The 19,720-nt window shown below is 45.6% G+C and overlaps 1 protein-coding gene across 1 annotated transcript in view; it reads left to right on the forward strand.

Moving 5' to 3' along the window:
- KANK1 (KN motif and ankyrin repeat domains 1) overlaps positions 1-19,720 on the forward strand; it is a 169,491-nt gene that overhangs the window by 84,260 nt on the left and 65,511 nt on the right. The window contains 1 exon segment of the mRNA XM_029613151.1: positions 1,522-4,182. Coding sequence (XP_029469011.1) covers positions 1,522-4,182 — 2,661 coding nt within the window.

Raw genomic sequence — 19,720 nt, forward strand, 5'->3', positions numbered from 1 at the left:
GCTCCAGGCAGGCTCGGGCGCTCGCGCCACTGCCATGTTGCCGCGGTTCCTCCGGAGAGCGAGTTGTAACTTACCAAAGGCAATCCTACCTGAAATATTAGGAGGACGTAATTTTATTGGGGGGGGGGGGGGGGGTGATAGCGTGGGGTAGCTTACAGCTTGGGGGTTATTAAGTAGCTTGCCAGCTTCCTTCGGAGGATCCTGTGCTGCTGGTTTTCTGGACACCATCTATAACGCTGAACGTCTGAGTTGCCTCGGGAGGTTGGGTTAAGCAGATGAATAGCAGGATTCATTGGTGAAAGCTCAGCCTATGTGCTCTTGCTTGGCTAAGTTTACACGATTGTGGGATTTTTTTATTTTTTTTTTTACCCTCCCTGCTTACGAGGTAAAGAAAGGGAACTTTTTTTTTTTTTTTTTTTTGTGGCAGGGCTTTCAGTCGGCAGAAAAATTTTGTTTCGGGAGGGATCTGAAGCGAGGATGACCCGGGCAGGATTGCGTGGGCCCGGCAGGACCAGGCAGGAGGTGACCTGCTTTCCCTCCGTGGGGCGCTGGAAACCGGAGTTGTAATTATTTCAGCAGCGCTTTTACTTTGTGATTATCTCTAACTGCGAGTGTAAGTAGACGATCCTGTTGGGATGCTTTTCTATTTTGTATAAGCTGTGAAGTCTGTGCAGTAACCTTCTGGAGGTTGTGCTCGGGGGGAGTCGGGGGCAGGGTTTTACCCCTGTCATTGCAGCAGCAGCAGCTTCACTTCGGGCCGTGGATTTGCAGAGCTGACAGCAAACAGGTTCGGCCGTGTATTTCCTGTTTGCTGTGCGTGTGTGCACGGTTTAATGACCGCTTGAAACCCTCAAGAAAGAACACCCGAGCCCCCCCCCCCCCCAAAAAAAAAAACCGAGCACGTATGCGCACAAACGAATGTGCAAGCGAAACAGCCCGAGAGGTTGTCCTGATTTTTCTCTCCCCTCCCCAGGCTATAAATCATGCGACCTCAGCTGTGAAGTCTCCAGAGCGGCTTGGTAAAGTGAGCAGGAAGCTATTTGTGCCGAGCTCTGTCAGGGCACCTCCCCCCTGCCCTCCCCGAGGAATCCTGTCGGGCTCCGGAGCGCGCACCAAGGGTCAGCGGCCACTGTGGTGTTGGCGGGAAAGGCGGAGCTTTGGCTTGCCCTCGGGCTCCCTCAGCCTCTCTCCACCCTACCGGATTGTTGTGGGCAAAAATGTCATTTTTTTTTTTTTTTTAGATGGCGTGTGGAGAGAAACTTTAAACATAACATAAAAGAAAATTCACGTAGATTACTTGTAGCGCTTTCAGAAGTAATGGACGAACTTTGATTATTATTATTATTAAAAAGTTTTAGCAGTTTGCTTTTCAGCTTCCAAGTGCAGTCTGAAATGTATGCTTTTGTCCACGCTTCTCGTCAGTAAATGATTAACACAGATATAATATTGAAGCTCTTCTGTTTTGTTTTCAACACATCTGTTTGTAGTTCAGTTACTTATATATTTTCTTGTTTTTAACAGAAAAAGGGGAAGAAGGCATTTTGAATGGAGATGATGACAAAAAGAAAGCACCTTATTTCGTGGAAACTCCTTATGGCTATCAGTTAGACCTGGATTTTCTCAAGTATGTGGAGGATATACAAAAGGGAAACACCATCAAGAAAGTGACCCTGCAGAAGAAGCGTAAACTGGTGCCACTGTTTGCAGGTGCCAGCAGGAGCAGTGCTGGCCAGGCCAGTGGGTGGACCTCCACGGACTCCCTCTCCTCCTCCAATAGCGATGAAAACAAGCAGTCTCCTTCCTTCCTGATAGCTAGGAGCCACCCCACACCCCCCCAGTCTGCCAGACCTTTCCTCTCGCTGGAGGCCTCTCCTAGTTTCCTTACCATCCCCGAAAGCAAGCCGCTGCCACCTGCTTCACCCCAGCCATCCCAGCACAATTTCCATGTCACCAAGACTCTGATGGAAACTCGGAGGAGGTTGGAGCAAGAGAGGGCCATCATGCAGGTGGCTTCGGCAGGGGATCTGCGCAGGCCCCGACTTGCCAGTTTCGGAGGCATGGGCTCAGTTGGCTCACTCTCCTCTTTTGTGGGGTCCGGTGGGCACAGTCAGGTGTCTCAGCCCTTGCAGAATGGTCACCAGGCCAATGGAGATCACGGCACCTACTTTGCCTCATCTTTGGGGGGCTCCATCCGTCACAGTCCACTGAGTTCAGGGATGAACACTCCTGTGACCAATGTCAGCCCCATGCATCTTCAGCACATCAGGGAGCAAATGGCCATTGCGCTTACACGCCTGAAAGAGCTTGAGGAGCAGGTTAAAACGATTCCTGTGCTACAAGTAAAGATTTCAGTATTACAGGAGGAGAAAAGGCAGTTGACGGCAGAACTCAAAGGCCAAAGAACACCCAGTCAAAATGCCACCAGCGGGTTCAGAAAGCGATCCTACAGCGCGGGGAATGCCGACCAATTTGGCCAGCTGACCCAGGTCAGAAGGGGTGGGGAGTTGCACATAGACTCTGAGGATGAAATGGAGAGTGTGGAGCAGAGCTCTCAGAGGGTGGAGGAGTTCAGGCAGCTGACAGCTGAAATGCAAGCACTGGAAAAGAAAATCCAGGATAGTAGCTATGAAGCGCCTGCTGGTCTTAATCTGGGCAGAGAAAACCAACCTGAGGAGAAAAAACGTGTCTCTGTCGCTGTGGGCACTGATAAAAACATGGACGATGTGGTTGTCTACTACAGATCTTCGAGGTCGCGCAGAGAAGTAGGGGTGGGGACTAAGAAAGAAACAAGAAATGTCGGGGTGCGGGTGACAGAGGATGCACTAGGTGTGACTACTGAGACTGAGAGAGAAATTGAACTTCAACAGCAGACAATTGAAGCGCTTAAGGAGAAGGTCTACAGACTGGAAGTACAGTGCAAGGAAACCACCCATGACATGGAGATGACCAAGCTAAAGCTGGAGCTGCAGGCAGCCGGTACCAGGAAAAAAGTAGACAAAGCACTGATGGTGCAGCCATTAGTTTGTAACAAAGCAGTGGAGGCAGCAGTGAAAACGAGAGATCAGATGCTGGGCGATCACGTGACTTTAGTCGATTCTTGTGTGGGGACCCACGTGCAGAGCTGCAGCATTGGAGTCTCATGCCAACCTGTCTTAAATAATGCAGCTGTCGGCCCAGAGCTGCCAATGGATCGCTGGATGGTGAAGGAGAGAGTGGAAATGAGCGATAAGTGCACTGGAAGAGCTGTGGAGATGTGCGACAAGAATGTAGGCATTGAACTGAGCGTCTGTGAAAGTGGCATCAACACAGAGGAAACTGGGGGCGATTTGACTCTCTGCAAGACAGAAGTGGAAATTAAGGAAGTACGGACAGTAGGATGTGGAGATTGTTCAGTGGATGTGACCATTAGCCCAGTGAAGGAATTTGTCTCTCTTGGTACAAATACAGAAATTATAAATAAAGCAGACTTTGCAGTGATGGCCATGCCCCATACTGCTACTCAGCAAACCAGCACAGTATTGGAAATGGTGAACCAGTTTACCAGCATGGAGGTGGTGTGTCTTGCCGACTCCAGCACAAATACTGCTTTGAACACTTCTGATAAACAAACCAACACGATAGATGTAGCAGTGCGAACAGTTGGAGTTGGTGATGGGCTTGTGAAGGACATCAAAGCACTGCCTAAAACTCGCTCAGTTGGTGTAGGTACCTCAGTATCCAGCGAGCCCAATTTTGAAAAGCTGCCTGCATTAAAGACCAACGAATCAGGAGTAGGACAGATAAACATCCATGAGAATTATCTAGTTGGTCTTAAAATGAGGAACATTGCATGTGGCCCAACTGAGCCGTTGATAGTGTCAGCTGGCACGAGTGATGAACCCTTATGTGAACATTTTAGTGCATCAGTGGAAAGTCAACAGCCTAAAACACAAATGGCAACCAACTTGGATCATTATATAGAGCGTGTACAGAAGTTACTACAGGAGCAGCAGATGCTTCTTGCAGAAAACTACAGTGAGTTGGCTGAAGCATTTGGGGAGCCTCACTCACAGATTGGATCTCTCAATTCCCAGCTCATCAGCACTCTCTCATCTATTAACTCGGCTATGAAGTGTGCAAGCACAGAGGAACTGCAGACCACAGGCATCCAGAAACACTCTGGGGATGCATCCATTGCGGCAGGTAAGGACTAGCATTCTTTTCCTTCCCATTTGCTTCTATTGTCCTGTCTTGTAGTAACATAATAAATGATGGCAGATAAAGACCAAAATGGCCCATCCAGCATGCCTAGTAGGGATTTGTCCACATTGGGTAGATAACACATACAAATTCCTATATGGAGCCAGACACCCTTCCCCCAGGTCCATCACACCACCTCAAAACTGTGCCATTGCCTTTTAGGATGGTAACTGCCACTCTTTGTGGGTTATCCCAGTGCCTTCTCCTCGATACAACAGGCTGCCCCAATGCTTTCTCGTAGATCCAATGAAATTATACCACTGATGTTTAATCAGCTTATCCTCTGCATATACAGCACAAAAGCTTGCCCATATCACAAGTATTCACAGTTGTTGGGCATGAGATTTACACTCTGAGATTGCCTTATTATATCTGCATTTGTGCTCTGGTAGCCATTGCTATATTCTTGCTGACCACCTCACTAATTGTTCCTTTATTATAGATTATATGTACTGCTTTAACCTGCAGTTCCCCCCAATCTGTCTCCTGTCTTTAGCCATTTCTGGATATATGCTGTCGTGCCTTCTTGTTTAATATGCTTTGTTTCAGTTGTACATTGATGCTACTGTAATTGTAATCTTTACTATAACTGATTGTAATCCACTTTGAGACTTGTTCATAAATAAAAAATAATTGAGGTAGACACGTTTAACATAGAAACATGGGCTATGACTCAGGTAGACCGCAAGGCCCATCTAATGTGTCCGTTTCCACTCACGACTGCAGACCCTACTTGATCTCCAGCTTTACCTGTCTCTTCATTATCATTAAGTATTCTCTGTGCTTATCTCAGGCTGTTTGCCCCTCACCACCTCCCCTGGGAAGCTGTTCATGCATCCAGATAGACCTTTGGATCTTAATCTGTTGTCATATATAATATGTTAGTATTTATTCCAATCCATCAATCCTGTGTGTAGGAAAGACGCTAGAGCAGGACACATGTGATCCGAATGCTTCATTGCATGCAGTATTTACAGAAAATTTCAAAACAGCACGTCACTAGGTTTTTACTGTTTATGTTGTGCTTTTTTTTTTTTTATTATATCCCTCTTTAAATGTGTAGTATTTTTTCTTCAAAAGTAGTTTGCATGAGCTTAATTTGAAACACGTTCAGCTATTAGAAGTGCTTGAATAAGATTGTAAAATTAATAGTAATGCAGTAAATTATATTTTGCACCTCCTCACGTCTCTGAGATGTCCATTCTTCACATATGTGGCACAAGACTCCCTCTGGTATACTGTGCTCTGTTTAAAGGGGAGATAGTCTTCCCTGAGCTTTCCTATACTGGAAGCGTGTGGATGTTTCTTTAGGCCTTTCTCAGACTTGGGTTTCTTCCAGTTTCTCTGCAGTTAAATGAAGAAAGTAATGCTTTTTTTTCACAGTACACAAAACTCACTCATCTGTGCACAGCTCCCAGATGGCAGGAGTCTCTTTGGTATAACTGTGACTTATCCACCCCCACTCCCCAGTTGTGGCAGGAACACACTCTAAATTCAAACTGTAAACATCAGGCTGTGCTGGGCAGAGTTATTGAAGAGTCTAATGGGCTTAGTTTGAAGTTTATAGTTTGAATTTAGAGTGTTGCTGTAGCAGTAGGGGAGAAATCCTAGTAATACCAATTCAACTCCCATGTGCTGGAAATCATGCAAAAATGGCTTAGGCCCCAGGAGGTCCATATTCAAAAGCATTTAGCTGGATAATTCAGAACTTATCCAGCTAAATGAAGATTTGGGCACTTATCCAGCTAAATTCTAGCTGGCTGATAAATTATCCAGCAAGAATTAGCTGTATAAGTTAGGAGCATTCTGGTGTGTAACTGGGAGGAGGTGAGTTAGCCAGATAAATCAGATATTCAAAGTTAGCCAGATATCTTAGCCAGCTAAGTCAGGTTGGGTCAGAGATTTGTCCTAAAGTTAACTGGATTACTTCAGATAGCCGGCTATGTTCAATAGTGCAGCTGAATTATTAAATATACCTCTCAAGTTATCCGATTAAGTTTATCCAGCTAACTGCTGTCTGGACAGGGACTGAATATGGACCCCCTGGTGTCTGTGCTGTGGGAAAATGCTACTTCATTCATTACATTGCAGAGAAAAGGAAGTAAACTCAAAGGCGAGGAACCCTGAAAACAAGCACCTTTACACTTAGAGAATGTGAAAGATCAGGGAGAGCTTTACCTTCCCTCTAAGGCAACACTTCAGCAGGAAAGGCTATCTGTACTGAAGTGCTCCCCCAAAGTGTTAATCAATGCATAATTAAAATGTGGACTTTGTTGCCAGAGAATGTAGTCAAGGTTAATGTTATAGCTATAGTTATGATGAGTTTCTAGATTGACAATTGTTAGGCAGGCTAACAACAAGCCATAGGGAAAGGATCTTCCCATGAGGATATGCCAGGAACTTCAAGTGACCTGGATTTGCCCACTTTTGGAGACAGGATACTAGTCTTGAAGGACTGTTGATCTGACCCAACGTGGTTTGGTGCTGCTTATGCCGTGTTATTTACCTCAGCTGGTGTTTGGTGGCTAGCTGACATCATCAGACAGCGACTAGTGTCAAGAAAGTCTGACTCCAATGCCCAGTAAAACTGAGCCATAAACTGAGCGTGTAAGACCCTAGCCATATTTGTATAATGTTGCCAGGAAACCATGCTTGTGCTGTATATGAGAGACAGGCAAAATGACGGCAGTCTACAACTGAAGTCCCAAATCCCCCTTCCTCTAATGTGGACATGTTGCCCCCACCCTTCAGCTGCAGGTTATTGAGTTACAATGACCAATCATGGTAATGAAAACTAAAAGAAGTTAAAAAAAATCCCCAAAAATACAAGTCTTGTCTTTTTCTTCCTTCCCAGTTAATTTGTTTTGTTGTATTAGTACGATCATGATCCGCAGTCTGTACCCACGAGTGACTAGCCATTGACTAGAGGTAGATTTCTGTGGTGAGACAGAAGCCAAGCTTCAAGATTATTAGATGTTCTATAATGCAAAGACTTTATAATTGTGGCTTAGTCCCCTCCCTCCTAGAAAACATTCAGAGAAGAACAACAAAAATGCTAAAGGGGATGAAACGGTTCCCCTCTGAAGAAAGGCTAAACAGATTAGGGCTCTTCAGCTTGGGAAGGGTATATGATGAGAGGTTTACAAAATCATGAGTGGGATGGAACAGGTAAATAAGGAACAGTTATTTACCCTTTTCTAGGACTAGGGGGCATGCCATTAAATTAGTAGATTTAAAACAAATTCACTTGGCACAAAATTAAGCTGTGGAATTTGTTGCTGGAGGATGGGATCAAGTGAGGTTTGGACAAGTTCCTGGAGGAAAAAATCCATAAACGTTTATTAGCCAGCTGGACATGGAGAATCTCGCCACTTGTTCCTGGTAGTAAGCAACAGGGAATTGGGTGTACTTTTTGCGATCTGCAGGGAACTTCCTAATTTGGTCACTGTCTGTGACAGGATGCTGGACATGGTGAACCTTTGGTCTGACTAAGTATAATGGTGCTTATTTTCTTATAGTCTCCTTCCTGGCAGTCGCTTGTCTCCCTCTCCACATCCTGCATGTCCATGCTGTGTGACAGGTGGCCAAAAACACTGAATATTTGTGACCGCATGGCTAGTCTGGACCACTTGATTCCCATGAAGTGTAGCAATGTTACTCTGTTGACAGTCAGAGTTGAATTAGCCATGACACAGGGGTGACATCATCCGATGGTGCCGAACAGACCCATTTCTCTAGCTCAGTCGAGTTTTACTGATGAGCATGCATGCGAATTTCCATGTGTGCACCGTCTTGTGATTCCCTCTGTCTTTTTTTTTTTTGGTCTGAGCTTCTGCACGGATGTGTATTCTCTCTCTCTCTCTTCTTAATTGTTGCTGTACACACATATATAAGAAAAGACAATGAAAGGTGAGCAAGGCTGGTTAAAAGTGCAAAAAGCATTTTTTAATCACTGATTTTAAATGTGTGTTACCCTAAAAAAAATTTTTTTATTTTTATAGGCAAAAGTGTTACCCTAAAACATTTTATTAAACATTTTGTCAGAATGATAGTCGTTGCATGTGACTGTCTATAAAAATTAAAAAATAAATGTTTGAGTAACAGGTTTATTTATAAATATTTAAAATCAGTGATTAAAAAATGCTTTTGCATATTTAACTAGCATTGTTCCCCTTTCATTTTCTTTTCTAATATATATGTATTTATGGGAGCACTTTAAAAAAACTGCTTTTCTGACTGACAGGCCGATACAGTACAGTGCCTCTTTACAGATCCGGTGGAGCGCACTGTTAGCCCAGGTTTGGACGCGCGTTTTCGACGTGCTATTACCCCTTACTGTATAAGGGGTAAAGCTAGCGCGTCGAAAACGCCCCGAAACCCCCCCGAAACTAATAACGCCCGCAGCATGCAAATGCATGGTGATGGGCCTATTAGTTATTCCCGCGCGATATAGAAAGTAAGATGTGCAGCCATATCATGGCGATATTAAGTCGGAAGCCCCAAAAGTAAAAAAAAAAAAAGTAAAAATTAAAAAAATAATTAAAAATCGGCCCGCGGGTCGGAAGACGGACGCTCAATTATGCCGGCGTCCGTTATCCGAACCCGTGGCTGTCAGCGGGTTTGAGAACAGATGCCGGCAAAATTGAGGTCGGCTGTCAAACCCGCTGACAGCCGCCGCTCCTCTCAAAAAGGAGGCGCTAGGGATGCACTAGTGTCCCTAGCACCTCCTTTTACCGCGGGCTCTAATTTGCATAGGCCACCCTCCTGAATCGCGTGCCCAGGAGAGTGGCCTGTGTGCGTGCGCCGGGAGAGCGGGCTCGCGCCAGCTCTCCTGCGTGTTTTTCTGTATCGGCCTGTATGTTTGTGGCCATAAGATGTCCCTTACTGATGGCCACAATATCTGTTACATACATGTGCCTGGGACCAGATCATGAGCTACTGCCATGATTCCAGTCAGATGTCACCCTAGTTCCCAGTGGAACAGGGCCTGGTAGATGGAGGAGCTTTGCAAGAATCGCTCTTCTCCTCTGAGTAGGGCCTCCTCTGACTCCCTCCATACTGCGTTGAGCAGGAGTTCCTCAGTCAGGGCTTTCCCTACTGAAGCACCAGGCTTTGGATCTGCCACACTTCAGTTGTCAAAGCATGACATGGAAGCGTTGAGCACAGGAGTTGGCACATTTCTGGGGCTTGCAGGGCTTGTGGCACCGAAGGAAAAAAAAAATACCTCTCCTTGGAGCCAGGGGGTGCAGTTGATGCCGAAGCAACTGCGCCAGCCCTTGGCACAAGAGCATAAAGTGCAGTCTGCTGCACAACATCAACCCATGGGAGGACCTGGATGTGACTCCTTACAGTTGCCCTCCTTCGTGTTGGCACCCCTTTCTCAGTCTCGCCTCCTCTTTCCAGATCCCAGACCTTCCATGGCTTATTCACTGTCATCTGTCTGGGGCGCTCTGCAGGGGGTCCCGCCCACTACGTTTGGAGACCCCGGAGCCTATCTTCTCCATTGTACCTCTGAGGTCACTGCGTTTATCAGCACATTCAATCCAATAGGGGGCTTCCTCTTGGAGTCTAATATGTGCCTCTCAAGAGGATGGACCCCCATGCTGGTTTCAGAGCAGGATGTCTCATTTTCAACTCCTGGATTGATGAAGACTTTCTTTACCTCAGTAGCACCCAGTGACAAGGAGAGCATCCTCCAACCTTTCCTGTCAGTGTCACATTTGTTCCCTGAAGGGGAAGGTCTCTCGCCTCTATACATCCCTGGGAGCATACATCAGAAATCCTGGCAATAGACACTAGCCCACCTCACTCAAGCAGACCGTTCTTCTTTGAGGAAGTGTCTAATTAGCATTCTGAGGATAGAGCTCGGGTCACCACTGCCCCAGGAGTATTCCCTTCCAGGACAACCAGGATCTCTGCCCTAATTACCATCATCTTCATGGCAGTCCTGGGTTAGCGTCAGTCAGGGTCTAGTTGTAAATGCATCACAACAGATAGGCGTTTTCAGTGGTTGTTAATAAAAAGAAAACTAATCCATACACCACATAAGTTCCGACTTAGACTGCAGAGAACAAAGTAGTCCAGCAAATATGAATTCCCTTACTGGGCAGTCAAGGGGAGAGATTCATCACAGTTCTGCGTCTTCCAGCATGACCCTGTTCAGACCTAGCCCTCTAGAACAAAAGACATTGTGCCAGCAGAGGACTCCCTGCTGGCTAGGATTTAAAAACAGCTGAGTAAACAGGGTGGGTCTACTTGATAGCCAATAACTACCTGAGTGGGCATAACCCTGCCCACAATACCTGGAAAAACTAACAGTGCTACTGCTTTCCCCACTTCCATCAAGTCAAAACAGCTCTCTGGGCAGAGCTCTAGCCCCACACCTCCAGGACCAAAGGTTCAAAACCCACAACCCAGCCTTAGTGTCTCTCCTCTGTCTGTTCGGAAGAAAGGTGTGTGGGGATTTCCTCAGACCTCTTACTTGACTTGCTGGAACATTCATCTCCATTCAGAAGACCTTTCGTACTCCAGATTGCTGGACGAATTTGTTTAGGTGCTGGGTGTTAACGCACAAAGGGACAAGGATCCCCACAGCACGATATTTGGATTCTGGAAACTTCTTCCAAGCCCTCAGCAATCCCAGCCTATCAAATCCTTAAGGATTTACAAACAAGAACGTTGAATAATCTGGCCTCCTGCCTCCCAGTAGCCAGGAAATTGAATCTTAAATACAGAATGTCATAATGCCTCTGTATCGCTCCATGGTGAGACCCCACCTTGAATACTGTGTACAATTCTGGTCGCCGCATCTCAAAAAGATATAGTTGCGATGGAGAAGGTACAGAGAAGGGCTACCAAAATGATAAAGGGAATGGAACAGCTCCCCTATGAGGAAAGACTAAAGAGGGTAGGACTTTTCAGCTTGGAGAAGAGACGGCTGAGGGGGGATATGATAGAGGTGTTTAAAATCATGAGAGGTCTAGAACGGGTAGATGTGAATCGGTTATTTACTCTTTCGGATAATAGAAAGACTAGGGGGCACTCCATGAAGTTAGCATGTGGCACATTTAAAACTAATCGGAAAAAGTTCTTTTTTACTCAACGCACAATTAAACTCTGGAATTTGTTGCCAGAGGATGTGGTTAGTGCAGTTAGTATAGCTGTGTTTAAAAAAGGATTGGATAAGTTCTTGGAGGAGAAGTCCATTACCTGCTATTAAGTTCACTTAGGGGCAGATTTTAAAAAGTTGCGCGAGCGCGTACTTTTGTTCGCGCAAAAAGTACGCCTGATTTTATAAGATACGCACGTATCTTATAAAATCTGGGGTTGGCGCGCGCAAGGCTGCGCAAACTCGGCAGCCTGTGCGCGTCGAGCCGCACAGCCTGCCTCCTTTCCCTCCAAGGCCGCTCCGATTTCGGAGCGGCCTCGGAGGGAACTTTCCTTCGCCCTCCCCGCACCTTCCCCTCCCTTCCCCTACCTAACCCACCCCCCTGGCCCTATCTAAACCCCCCCCTTACCTTTGTCGGCAAAGTTACGCCTGCTGAAAGCAGGCGTAACTGCGCGCATCGGCCGGGTGCCCCGCTCCATGGTCCGGTCCCGGGGGCTGTTCCGGAGGCCGTGGCCACGCCCCCGGAACGCCCCCGGGCCGAAACCACGCCCACATTGCCGCCCCCGAAACACTGCGCCCCGCCCCCTAAACGGCGCGTCATCTCGACACGCCCCCGACAGGAAGTCCCGGGACTTACGCGCGTCCCGGGGCTTTACGCGCGCCGGCGGCCTATGCAAAATAGGCCGCCGGCGCGCAGGGCCCTTGTGCGCCGGCGGCCTATTTTGCATAGGCCCCTTGGTCTGACCCAGTATGGCATATTATTATGTTCTTATGCCTGATTTTGGCATAGTCCAACTGCTGCAGCAGTCTGTGATAGTGGAGTCTGCTTTAAAACGACCAGATTATTTTTCACTGCTGCCCCCAGGCAAAGATCCCAGGTGGTTGGAAATTTTCAGGAAAAATGCCTTCCAAAGTTCAGTGCTTGGTGCCCACGTTGCAATGCATCAACTCTGCAAGGTGCAATAGATACCCAACGGCATCGGTGGCCATAAAGGAGTGAATAAAATGATATTAAATAAGTTACTGTTCAGATCGACAGCAGCAGCCCCAGCAGGAGGAGATAAGGTCTTCTCTGGGGGATGCCCAGGGAGCTGCAAGTGGGAATGGGAGGAGGGTTTGGAAGGGCTAGCCATTTATTTTGGTGAGGAGAGGGGGGTTCAGCCCACAGCCCTGCAATATTTACGTGGCTGGGAAGGGATCTCCCCACAGCTTGCTAATTTCTTGGATTTGGCTGGGTAGGAGTGAGGGAGCTGCCCGCAATTTTTTATTTTATTTATTTATTTTTAACTTGGGTGAGAGGGAGTGAGGAGAACAACCCCACTCGCCTGTCTACTCCAGGAAGTTTAACTCCTGCTCTGACCCCCAGGAGTTAAATTTCCTTCCAGGCAGTCTCTCCATTGACAAGCTGCTCTGCATTGCAATTTGCCTGAAGATTTGCTAATTGTATGCGTTTTACCTTGGGTTTTAGCAAGGGGTTTTGTTTTTTTTCAGCACCCCTATTACATACAGGGGTTTAGTTAGTCCCGACAAACCCATGCTAAAACGGGAGTTAAAAGCTGCACTAGGGTTTCCCTGGCTTATTACGTCGGCCTCAAAATGAGTCACATCCAGTACTCCGTGCATGCTGTCCCTGACTCACTCAGCCCGGAGATAAGACAGAGGGGGAAGCACTCCAAAGGATGAAGACTGGGTTGGTGGGGGGTGGGGGGGAGAGGAACGAGGGGAATGGGGAGGTGCTGTGTGCACCCAGCTATCTGTGCTCTGCATGCTGCCCATTGATTACTATGCTCTGGGCTCATGCTGTAGCTAGGAAGAAGAGTCATATATGATTACACATGTTCTCAGAAAGGAGCCCCTACATATTTAAGAGCCACCACTACTGTCTCTTTGCTACAAGGTGCCGAGAGCAGTGCCTGGGTGCTGGTCTGCAGCTGAGCATCGGGCAGTGGTGACGTTTTTTTTTTTTCGGGGCCCCCCTGAACAGGTCTGAAGGCACACCAGTGTGCCACTGCATGCTATCCGGGAAACACTGTGATAGAATAATGTTAGGCATACAGTAATCTCTGCTATAGAGCTACCCTGGTGTAGGTATCAACTGAGAATTTGCTTTCTGGGAATCTTCTGTGATTGATCGGTTTACAAAATGCTTCACCATGGGTAATGCTAATAATGTCCCAGATTAAAATTAGCAGAAGTTAGCCTTTTCCTCTTTCTCCTCAACTCACACTTTCCATTAAAGACTCCTCAGGGTAGCACTTAAACTACCAGATTTATTTTAACAGCGCTAAGTAAAATAGATATTTGTAAGTTAAAAGGTAAATTAAAGCAACAGTACTGGCATCATTTTTTTTTTTACATAATTTTAACTGTCAACTGCACTACATCATTAAGAACCTTTTTGGTTTTGGGTTTTTTTTATTCCAATTTCTCTTTTATTCATGTTGGCTTAAATGTTTTGAAAGCTCCTCCTACTTAACCACTAACCTAGTAACATTGTGAAAGCTGGAAGATAAAGACCAATACAGTTCATCCAGTCTGCCCAGCAAGATTTTTTTTTGGGGGGGGGTAATAGCAACTGCCACTCTCTGCAGGCTACCCCCCAAGCCTGCTTTTAAAGGTAATAGCAACTGCCACTCTCTGCAGGCTACCCCCAAGCCTGCTTTTAAAGGTAATAGCAACTGCCACTCTCTGCAGGCTACCCCCAAGCCTGCTTTTAAAGGTAATAGCAACTGCCACTCTCTGCAGGCTACCCCCAAGCCTGCTTTTAAAGGTAATAGCAACTGCCGCTCTCTGCAGGCTACCCCCAAGCCTGCTTTTAAAGGTAATAGCAACTGTTGCTCTGTGCAGGCTTCCCCAAAGGTGTAATAGAAAAGTTACCATATTTCTTAATTTCCATTCTCTGGCCAGCAGGAATCCTTTGCATTTGTCCCTCACCCTTTTGAATTCCCTTACTGTCCTTGTCCTCTCTACCTCCTCTGGAAGGACATTCTATGCATCCATCACCCTTTCCCTTCCTGGCATTGCTCATGAGTCTTCCCCCTTGATCCCTAGTTTTACAGGTTCCTGTCCATCTGAAAAGATTTGATTTTTGATTTTTGCTTCATGTGCCAGCAACTAATTATGGAGCATCTCCATAGTATCTGTGAGGAGAGGGGCACATGATCACCCTTAATGTCACTGGCAAGTGTTTTTTGACATAGATGCCCAATGATACAGTGCTGCCTTGGGACAGCAGCAGCAATGCTTTGTGCATGGACGCAGACATTAAAGCAGGGGTCAGGAACCAATGGCTCGCGAGCCAGATGTGGCTCTTTTGATGGCTGCATCTGGCTCGCAGACAAATCTTTAATAAAAAAAGTAAAAATCTAACAAAACCCCCCACCCTCCTGATGCCCCCCAATACCTCAAAAAAGGTATTGGGGGGCATCAGTAGGGTGTTGTAGTAAATTCATTTGGTAGGTCTTGTATGGCTCTCACGGAATTACATTTTAAAATATGTGGCGTTCATGGCTCTCTCAGCCAAAAAGGTTCCCGACCCCTGCATTAAAGTAATGTCAGCCCTGGAAATGCATAAGGCCAGTTCAGTATCTACTCCTGCTGGTGCCTTGGCACGGAGGAGGTGAAGGAACACAGTTTGAAATACCTCATTTTCAGCGAACTAGTACCAAGGACTACCTAACTTCACATGTTTATGTGCACCATTAAGCTGATGTAGAAGTTCATGGTACTGTGATATTGCTGGGAGGCAGAAATGTATTCTTAGTGCTCAAAGTGCCGTGGCATCGCTTTACAGATATACTTTGCTAGTAGTGCTGATGAAAATACAGTATTGCTGTGGATATACATTATCAACATTCTAAAAAATTTAGAGAGCTGGCCGAGGACCTGGTTTAGATTCATATACCAAACATCTGCTCCTCTGGTTGGCCAGGACTTGGGGAATACTGGAAAGACAGCATTCACAACCCTTGACCGGGAAGGGAGACTTGGTTATTGCTTGGTTGTGACATCTACTGGCCATATTGCAGGGTTTCGGAAGAATGCTTAGTGCGTGGCCTATGGCTGAGGACTGTCACTGCAACGACAGGACTAATTGAGTTGGGAGGGAATATAAATAGGGGGGGAAAGCCCCATGTAGTCGTGAATGAGTGATATATAATTTATGGGTATACTGTAATGACAATTTTTGGATTATAATCTATATTGATATATTATATTTGTTTTATATTATATTGTTTTTACTGACCATGTATTGGCTGTTCAGCTCCTTGCTAAGGGGAGGGGGGGTGGTTAACCAGGTCTTTTGGTAGTTGGGGTTTTTATAAGTTTTTCCACTTTGCATTTATTAAATATTATTTCAAAAGCTTCTCAGATGATCAGGGTTGGAAAAAATATTAGAAAATCCTCTGCACCAGCAGGTAATTATTTTTTTAAATGTTTTTAAATACAAGCATAAGCTGCAATACATAATAAAGAATAGATGTAGAAGAACATGAGCTCGTACCAACAGTCTAAAACCTAAAATCCCAAATGGCCAAAGGTTGGCATACTCATCAGTATCTGCATCCACAGAGAGTATATTAAGACTGCTTATCATATGTCAAACTGTAAAACAAAAGAAAGGGTCCCAGGATGAGGTCACATTTCATAATCTCCGTCTTCACAGAAAAGGACAATCTTCATATAAAAGCTATTTCACGAGATTGCTTTCACCGTTGTGCAGTCTGAAGGGTGTGCTTTTAGTAGAATGCACTGGTGAAACAGGATGTCAGTAACAGCTGGGAAATCAATTTTTTTGTATCTGGCTGTAACAGCAATGCTATCTAGGGTTGCCATCTTTTCCACAGAATATAATTGGACACCATGAAGAGCGGGTGATTTTATAGTAGTACCTTTTTCTGGCTACTTATTTTAATTGCTCAGGTTTGTTTTTTTTGTACATTGCCTTGTTCTATAAATATTTGAAACACATTCATTTTTATAACTAAACTAAACCACATGGTTGTCTGCTGTACAAGTTACTGTTATAAATGTGATTTAGTATTTTAATAATTACATAACATGAATTGCCCAGATCTTCAACTAATACATTTATGAAACAACTAATAGTTCTCCTCCTTCTCCTCCCATTCCATCTCATATTCTGTCCCTCACATTGTTATTCGTCCTCTTTCTCCCTTCTTCAGAAGCTCCATCAGTTCTTCCCTCTCTGTTCCCTCTCCCTGGGAACAATCCTAGAATCTCATTTAAAAAAAAACAACCCACAGAACATAGTAATTGAGATCATGCTGGTCTTATAAAGTGCACCATCCATACAGGCAAACATACTCCAATAGTCAAGGGGGATAAACCAAACTGGTTGATTCTTACACGCAGTGATGATCTGCCAACTTCTTATCAAGGGGCTCTCACCAGCTCTTTCACTTGGCGATTTGCTCCTTGACAAAGAAATATATAACCTTCCACCATCTATATATAACAAAAATATATTGAACATCAGCATTTTCAATCAACTTTTTATTGATAACATAAGAACATGCCTTACTGGGTCAGACCAAGGGTCCATCAAGCCCGGCATCCTGTTTCCAACAGTGGCTTTGCATCAAATTCCAAAGCATTAATTAACATTAAAACAATCAAACATTAATATAGTAAAAACAATAAGAATATAAAACAATAAAACCACTTCTCAAGCATAAATAAAAATAGATTAACCAGCATAAAAATTATTCGGAGGACCAGAGACATAAATTAACTCAAATAATTATAAATATAACCATGAAAGGCTTGTGAAAGTAGTTATGTCTTTTAACTACTTTTCCAAATAGCGGTTCTGGTTAGGCTACTATATAACTTCAGACCAATAATAAAAAATGCTTTGGCCTTAGTACCTGACAAGCTATTTATTGTATGTTCTCTGTAGCTTAGTTGATACTGAGAATTATATTCTAATCACAGGATTCTTGTCAGACTGAAACTTTTAGCTTCATCAGTATAAGAAATATCTAACCCAAACCTTGGAAACTGCATAGGTCCCTTCTTCAGATGTTATATCCAAGACAATGCTCTCGTCTGAAGACAAGACTCTCAGGGTGTTTTATCCATGATAGGAACTGTATGTTGAAGAGAGAAAACTCATCCGGTACTGAGCTTAGACAGAGAAACAAGAGTAGCCTAGTGGTTAGAGCAGCAGACTGTGAACCAAGGTTTAAATCCCACTGCTACACCTTGTGTCCTGGGACAAATCAGTTTATTCTCCTTCACTTCAAGTTCAAACTTATAGGGTCATTCATCAAATTGCTTTAGGGCCTTATGGCACCATAATAGGCTCTAATGCGCTTCATATCCCATATATGGCACGATACATGCAATATTTAGCATGTCCCTGTCTAGATACCCTTCCCCATTACAATTTCCTTCTTTGCATGCAAAGACAGTCATTACTAGGCACTTCTATGCAAATATTTTTTCACGGCCGCTAAGACAGTGATTAGCCGTGATAAAATAACACTTCCCTGGCATGCATTAGATGTGCAGCAGGAGGCCTGGGAGCCTAACGTGGGCCCAGAGGCTCCCACCACGCATTTAATGCAGCAGTTAAACAAAAGAAAAAAAAGTGGCCAAACGGGGAGGATGAGTGAGGGTCATTGCTGACCCCTGTTTCAACCCAGAGCCGCTGATCGAGGTGGCCCCGACTCCCTGAAAATAAAAATAAAGTTGACGTTGCGTGGTGGTGGCGCCCAAACCCCCTCCAGAGACCCCCTTACCTTATCTTTGATCCCATGGTGGGGATGAGTGCACCTCGCACCTGTCCCGGTCAGCACCATTTTCAAAATGGCATTGACCTCACCTTGCCCCAGCCATGTGACTGGGGTAAGGTCTGGGGATCAGAATTGATGTGGCCTGAGTTCAATCCCCAGACCTTACCCCAATCACATGACTGGGGCAAGGTGAGGTCTGCGCCATTTTGGAAAATAGCGCCGACTGGGATGGGTGTGAGGGTGCATTTGTCCCCGCCGCAGGATCGAGAATAAGGTAAGGGATCTCTGCAGGGGGCGGGGGGAAGGGGTCTATGGCTATCGGGGGGGGGGGGCAGGGTGGAAGGAGGTTTTAGATATGTCCGTTGGGATCAAGGGGGGGGGAGGGGGCCGCCGCACACTTACTGTCAACTTTATTTTTCATTCCAGGGGGTCAGGGCCTCTTTGACCAGGAGCCCTGGTTGAAATGGGTGAGCAATGATCCCCGCTCAGCCTTCGTGTTTGGCCGCAGTTTTGTTTTGTTTTTTTTCGGTGGCCGGCAACCCTTTAAGACATTGGTGGTCCTGTGAGGTTAGGGCCGCTCACTGCTATCTTTTTTTTGTCGCTGTGTTTGGCTGCGACGCAAGAGAACACGCGATGTGTTTTGGGGGGAGGGGCCCCCCATCGCAGCGACACCACCATTGTAGCGACACACACACACACCGCAATAGTGGGACCTCTCCTGAGAGAACACATCGCATTTTGATGAATCTAGGTCTTAGATTGTAAACCCTTTGGGGATAGGGAAATACTTACTGTATCTGAATGAGAGGAGAAGTGGCACTGTCTGGATATCTACTTCTTCTAAATTTTCTGCATCTGTGGAATGAGAAAAGCAGAAGCTTGATTAAGTATTAGCACCCCTTTCGAGAGAGAAGAGAAGTAAAACGCTGAAGGTGTTTTATCCATGGCAGAATTGTGTGTCGAGGAGAGGAATCTCATTGGGTTCTGGGCTTAAGTGGTGTTAGATATCCCTACACACTAACAGAATCCTTCACCCCAGTCACACATGAGGAACAAGGAGAAACCCTCACCATACAGAATGGGCCACAAATTAGAAATAAAAACGTACAGCCAAAGAGCAGAACCTCACAGTTAGCCCATGTGGGAAATACATTCCACCTAAAAGACCATACCAGGACTGGGAGTGCTCTGGAGGGATGGGGAAAGAGGTCCAGGAACCCAAGCTGTGTCCTCCGCATTGCCAATTTTAGCCAGGAAGGGAAGGTGGAAGCCGCAGACTTTTTCTCTTTTCCATTCCTCGGTGGCGTGAATTGCCGATAGAATATCAGAGCACCTCATGTCAGCATTTTTGATGACTTGGGTACCTGGGGCATTTCCAGCCCCGATTATAGTTATATTCAGGTCAACATTTCAAAGGGTGTTTCCTGCTAAATTTTGGAGTTATCCGGACAAAACCTGAAGATTTTAATGTTTTCCCCTTCTCTCTGGAATTTACCCAGGTGTGTGTGGTTAAAATTTTTAAAAAGCTGCGTGAGTTCCCAGGGTGCAGTTTCACTTGGTCCAGTCAGACAGACACCTGACCTAAAGGTATCCAGATAACTTTATCCTGGTA

This window comes from Rhinatrema bivittatum, chromosome 1, assembly GCF_901001135.1.
Source record: "Rhinatrema bivittatum chromosome 1, aRhiBiv1.1, whole genome shotgun sequence".
NCBI classification, from domain to species: domain Eukaryota; kingdom Metazoa; phylum Chordata; class Amphibia; order Gymnophiona; family Rhinatrematidae; genus Rhinatrema; species Rhinatrema bivittatum.